Source organism: Puntigrus tetrazona, chromosome 9 (assembly GCF_018831695.1).
Source record: "Puntigrus tetrazona isolate hp1 chromosome 9, ASM1883169v1, whole genome shotgun sequence".
Lineage (NCBI taxonomy): Eukaryota > Metazoa > Chordata > Actinopteri > Cypriniformes > Cyprinidae > Puntigrus > Puntigrus tetrazona.
This window is the reverse complement of record NC_056707.1, coordinates 10,603,299-10,609,703: the sequence shown is the minus strand read 5'-3', so window position 1 is coordinate 10,609,703 and position 6,405 is coordinate 10,603,299. Positions and strand designations below refer to the sequence as shown.

The 6,405-nt window shown below is 35.9% G+C and overlaps 1 protein-coding gene across 1 annotated transcript; it reads left to right on the top strand.

The window, feature by feature from the left end:
- The first annotated feature begins 312 nt into the window (after positions 1-312).
- Positions 313-3,510, top strand: LOC122351611 (2-oxoglutarate receptor 1). Its single transcript, XM_043248816.1, has 2 exons — positions 313-436; positions 1,341-3,510. Exon 2 carries the CDS (start codon positions 1,389-1,391, stop codon positions 2,379-2,381), a length of 993 nt encoding a protein of 330 aa, XP_043104751.1. The 5' UTR covers positions 313-436; positions 1,341-1,388; the 3' UTR covers positions 2,382-3,510.
- The last annotated feature ends 2,895 nt before the right edge of the window (positions 3,511-6,405 follow it).

The following is a 6,405-nucleotide window of genomic DNA, read 5'->3' as shown; positions in this document are numbered from 1 at the left end:
ATCTAAACTGTGATTTTTGATTCATAATGATTATTTTTTCCACACAAGCATTACACATATTTGTCACAGGGCGTGCGGGAGGGTCTGCATGAGACAGTTTAGAGTAGTGCATCTTTAATGTCAAACGTTCAATCACAGTGTACTGGGTGGGATATAAAGATCAGGATTCTCATGAAGTGTTTGAGGAAATTAGTGCGTCGGGAAATTACAGGAAATGGTAAATATTAACTCAAGGCATAAAGCTCACTTCTGTGATGAAGAAGCTGACTCACCTCACAAACCTTGTTTCTCAGGAGTGAAGGCAGACAATACAAAAATAGATGACACTTGAGAAGTCAGCCACACGACGCTGAATGTGACCATGACTCTCTTGTGACTGCATCCATACACGCTTGAAAACTATCATGTGGGGAAAGTGAGGGATCAGCCGCACTTGGTGAGTTCAAATTAATGTATTATATGTTGAAACCTGTTGAAATGTGAACGCTAATGACTGAGACAAAAAAAGAGCCATCATATGTCATTGATTGATATGTCATATGATGGCGTTTACTGTGGTATCTTTAAAAATATATATAATTATTCTACCAAATACAAGTTTGTCTTTCTGTTCAGCACTCATTTCTGATCATGAATGAATCTCTATTTTGGAATGAATACTGTAAAAGAAAGAGTCTAACTTTTCATTAGTGTCATATTTTTTACTGAGATGTGTTACTTTTTCTTGCCTTTATGAAATTCGTATTACACAAAAGGCCACTTATGGTTATTACCTGGCTTTCATTAACTTGTCATACTTTTAGGAGCAGTTTTTTCAGACAAAGATTAAGTCCTAGACTAAAATGTCCATTTAAATCAGATTTTAAAAAGTCTGCTATCTCCGTCATGGTTTTAAATAGTCTCTGACTTAGTCTAGTCCAGATTTTAATAGTCTGAGGAAGACTAGAGCTACTTCAGGACAAAATGGGGCTTGAATTAAACCTACCTAAATTATTGGTACCCTTTGTGGATATTAACAAAGAAGCATGTGAAAAATGCATATGCACTTTTAATCACTTTAATCTTTAAAAAAAAAAATTAATTCTCATTCAAGTAAAATGGAAAGGTAGGGAAATCAGTGAATGAATCTGAACAAATGTCAAACAGAAATCTTTTTTTTTTGTGCTATAATTATCCAAAACATGACATATCAAACTATATCACTATCTTATACCATCAATGGACCGTGATAACTTCACAGTGTGTTTCTGTAAGTTTATATTTTAATTTATATATACGCATATACTTTGATATAAGGCCACATTGCTCATTAAATTAACAATATAAATTTGCATTTTCAGTGCGTTCGCCACATCTCTGTATTTGTTCTCAAGAAGCAAGAAAAAGCAATGGGGTCTCCGGAAATAAACTCAACTGACTGTCTTCCTATCGATGAGTACATTAAGTCTTATTATCTGCCAGTGATGTACAGCGTCATTTCTGTAGTCGGGCTCGTGGGAAACTTCCTGGTGATCATTGTTTACCTACTAAAACTCAGGCCTTGGAAGAGCAGCAGCATTATAATGGTGAACCTGGCAGTAGCTGATCTGCTGTATGCGTTGAGTTTACCTGTGCTGGTCCAGTTTTACGTGACCAAAAACTGGACTCTGGGGGAGTTAATGTGCCGTTTCATCCGCTTCTGCTTCTACTACAACCTCTACGGCAGCGTCCTCTTCCTAACCTGCCTCAGCATCTTCCGTTACGTGGCAGTGGTGCACCCTCTGAAGGCTGCTGAGATCCGGAGGAAAAGATGGGCCATCTTGGCTTGTCTGGCAGTCTGGGCCATTTCCTTGGTGGAGATCGGCCCGATGCTGGGGATGATTACTTTACAGCAGAAGGACAACATGACTAAATGCCTTGACTTCGCCAGTAATGATCCCCAGGTGGTGTGGTGGTACGGTTGGGTACTCACGGGGTTTGGATACGTGTTGCCGCTGCTGGTGGTGTGCTGGAGCTACACTCACATCGCAGGCTCTCTGGGCAGCAGCATATCCAGAAACAGGCCGAGTCGCTCCCGAGTTCGCACGCTGTCCGTTCTGATCCTGCTGGTGTTTGTGCTGTGCTTCTTGCCGTACCATATCATGCGTCTGCTGAGGGTGGACAGCCTGCGCAGGCCTGGCGTGTCATGCATACAGAGGAGAGGCATCCACACAGTGTACATATTGTCACGACCTCTGGCTGGCCTCAACACCTTCTTCAACCTAGCACTGTATACACTGGCAGGAGACAAGTTTCAGCAGGCTTTCTGGAGCTTTGTGCAGAGGAAGAAGAGCACGAGCAGCACTGTATTTGTGATCCAGTCTCCAAACAACATGTCAAAGAAAGACCTTGTAAGGATCTGATACCGTGTGTAGACGCTATAAAGACACTTGGGGTTTTTTGAATGAAAGCTATTAGGCTCACAAAGGCTGCATTTATTTTATACAGTAAAACAACATTTTGCACTTTTTTTTTTATTTGAAAATTTTTTACATTTTTATATATTTTAAAATGTAACTTATTCCCACCATAGTAACGCTGAATTCCAGTCACATTCACTTTTAATAATAATTTTTGTATGCTTATTTGTAAACATTTATTCGTATTACCAGTGTTGAACACAACACTGCTTAATATTTGTGTGAAAACAATATTATTATTTTTTTCTAGTTCAAAAGAAAAACATTTAGATTAAAACTAAATGTTGTAATGTTAACTTTATTAATGTCTTTACATTCACTTTTAATCAATTTAGTGCACCCTTGCTCGGATGCGCAATTTTTTGTATTTTTTTAAAAAAGTAATTTTCCTGACCCTAAACTTTCAACAGTTGTATATATATATATATGTATATCATTTTACAGATTTTGTACAATGGGCAATAGCACTTTAAATAATGTATTCTGTATGACGGCTGCTTTCTTTTGTACTATGAACATTATAAAAATCTTAAAATATTGATATTGTAAATTATATATAAGAAAAAATTCAGTTACAAAAATGTATGTTTTATTTGAAACATTTGGGTCAGATGCTTTTGTGTTCATTTAAAATGTTTCTCCACTCATCCATTGGACTTCTTATTCTCAAGATATTTCAATCCAAGAAGGCTATTGCTATTGATAGGCTATAATCCATTGTAAATCATCTCATTTTATAATCCTCTACTATTCCACACCAAGTACAGTAAACACTGTCAGAGCACAGACAAAGATCGGTGTGGAAATGAACAAAGCGTATCCTTTGGGCACAAGCATCTGCTGACCAGTGTTGTTTGTTCAGTTCATCATATCAGTTTAGTTGATTCAATTATTAATTTGTATTTACACAAATGGACTCTCACCTATAACCTACTCTCATCCAAAGTCACTGAGATGAAAAGAGATCACTGGCACGTCTCCCATACCAGTGCATTCTTTAAGAGATTCGTTTTGGATGAATAGTATGCTGTTTTTCATTCATGACAAGAATAAAAAATACCTTAAAAAAGAAATCTGCTTTGAATCTAAGTTGCTAACAAGATAACAGTCAAACACAAACCTTGGTGTAGTTTGTATATGGCAACTTGTTAGTGAAATGTGGACTTTAACACTGACTTTTACCATTAAAATGTCACATATATATTCTTAAAGCAAATAGCTTTAAGCAAATAGCTTAAGCAAATGGCAAATAGCCTAATTAGCAAATGAATGCTGTGACTGAACAGCTTTATTGTGCTCTCCTGTGCATGGTGCTGGGAAAAGCAAACTTCACAGAAAAAAGGCAAAGTTCATCTAATACTGCATGTTGATTATTGAGATTGTTGTTGGCATAACAAACAATAAAATTATTTTCATTTCCTGTTCCTGTCCACAAAGCAACCAAAACAACTAAATATCTACACCAAAACCTGACACTAATGCAGGTGTCTTTACTTTTCTCTCTCTCTCTAAGACATGAGTAACAAAAACATAACAACCTTTCAGTGAAAAAGCTATTTCAAGTGTTCTGAAAATTATATTTCTGACAACTGGACACAATCAGGATATATCACTGCAGGCCATGAAATGGTAACCGGTGGATGGATCGGTCATTGTCTAATAACATGACGTCTTTTATTCTGCTAAATTACCAGAAATGTGTTATTGTGGAAGAATTTTGCAGTGCAGGTTGATCTTTTGGTGACCTTTCTCTTTCATTTCAAGCTGTTTCTTATAAAGGTGTGCTAAATAATGGTTTTCAGTTATGGTTTTTCAGTTGTATTTTAAACATATCCAAAAATCACATGTATTGGTTACCCACAAGATAAAAATATATATAAGATATTCTACAACCAATAGTACTGAGGTAAAGCGAGCATTAGGGCTGGTCAGTAGAGGGGACCGCCATGGCATAGAATTAATAAATAAATAAATAAAGACGACATTATCTTGTGTAAGTGGACATTATTTTTTTAAACATGCAAAAATTGCTTGGATGTATAACATTTTAAAAAAAGGTAAATACTTAAATGGAATGTAAAAAAATCAATGCAATTTTCAAGTTGTTCATACACAATATTCTTAACCCTGTGTAAAGAATGAGAAACAGTAAAACATTGGTGGAGTTTGTCTGCCCTCTAGTGGTTGAATCACAGTAACAGAGATTTTTCCCCATTTGGACACTTAACCCACGCTTTCTTTAAAAAATACAATTATGTTAGATACAAAATATCACACCAAATGGCACCTGCAAACAAATGACCTCTGACCTCTGAGCAGAACTGACACTTAATCGAAACGTGAAACATGCAGCATGAACAAATGCTTAATGTTTCGGCCTGTGATCAACATAATTACGAATTTTAGGTATTTGAGCATCGCTTTTATCGTCAAATTGTCCTTGTGGTATTTGTTATTTTACTTTATGTAATTGTATGAACAATATTAACAATATTGGGGCTAAAATAAAAGCAATATTTATCGAACAAGCCAAAACAGCGAAATGTACAGACTTATTAACATCTGTATTTCCCATAAGGGGTTATGTTTAATATCATATTGCACTTAAGTGAATAAAGCAATTAAATCACATTGCAACACTTATATTCATTTCAGAACACACACACACATACAAATACACACAAACTTGCATTGGTACATAACCTCAGGTCTTCTGGCCTCACACAAAGGCTCAAATTAGAAAAAAACATTTAGCAGCACAGATTCAAGTTAAAACATATAAAACAACATGTAAAAAGAAAACAAAACTTCAAAAACAGTAAACTTCTAGTCTTTTTTTGGTCTGCAATCATACATTTCTGGTACTGCATTCCAAAACTTTGATCTTTAAAGCTAGCATTCCCATGTTCTCCATAACCACAATGAGCAATAAAGATCGTTTATTTGCTTTTGGAGATAGAAAACGTTTTTTCCAGATGTGATTTGCATCAGCAGGGTTCGTATCTTTTATTCATTTGCACACAGCATCTGTGGATCTAGTTTTTAAAAGGTGCCACAAAGCACAGACCAGAAAAAGATCTGCTTTTAAAGCGCCGATGGTTTAAGGACGTAAAGACCACAAGCGCTTCATTCCCTGTGACTTGGACGTTCTGGCTTCAGAAAGTTTTAGGGTGGACGGACTACAGAAATGTGTGAAACAGCACTGGAGAAGAAACAAAATACTCAGCCATTCATTCAATCTTCCTGAAAAAAACATACTTCTCTTGCTGCATAATGCATTTTGTATTTGATTAATCCTGTTTTCAAATAATCCTAAAGTCTTTATGCTGCTCTATTTTAGGTCAGATGTGAACTAATGAGACAAGAAATTGAACTTTGAACAACTGTGTGCAATCTTTTTGGTTTTTTTTGTGTGATGTGAATTTTTCACCTTTAAGGGACGTACATACATGAAGTGTTTTCACATTCCAACTGTGCTATTTTTAACTTTTTTCTTTTTTTGCATTCATTATATACATAATCTCTCAACTCTGTCTGTTTAGTTTATACTTTTACTTGCATTGCATTTAATTTATTTTTTTAACGTTCTTCTTGTGCAACTCATACACCAATAAATAATACTTGACAAAACAATGAAGAAAAAGCATTTTAAATACCATGTAGTGTTTACGGTAGCAACAAGTCTCTGCTACTGTGTCACAGATGAGGCTCTTGTTGTGAGGGAATCTGCTAACCCTGAATTGTACGACATATCATTGAGAAACTACTAGAGACTAGAGATTCTCAGTACAAACTGTCTCCATGCTGCAAGCTTGCTCCTTAAAAAAAAAAAAAGAGAGAGAGAGAGAGAGAGAGAGAGAGAGAGAGAGAGAGAGAGAGAGTCTACTGAGAATCTTTACTGGCAAAAGGCCTGAGCATTAAAAACTTGTCAACATTTTACTTCATCCACTGCCTAGTGATTTTGAAA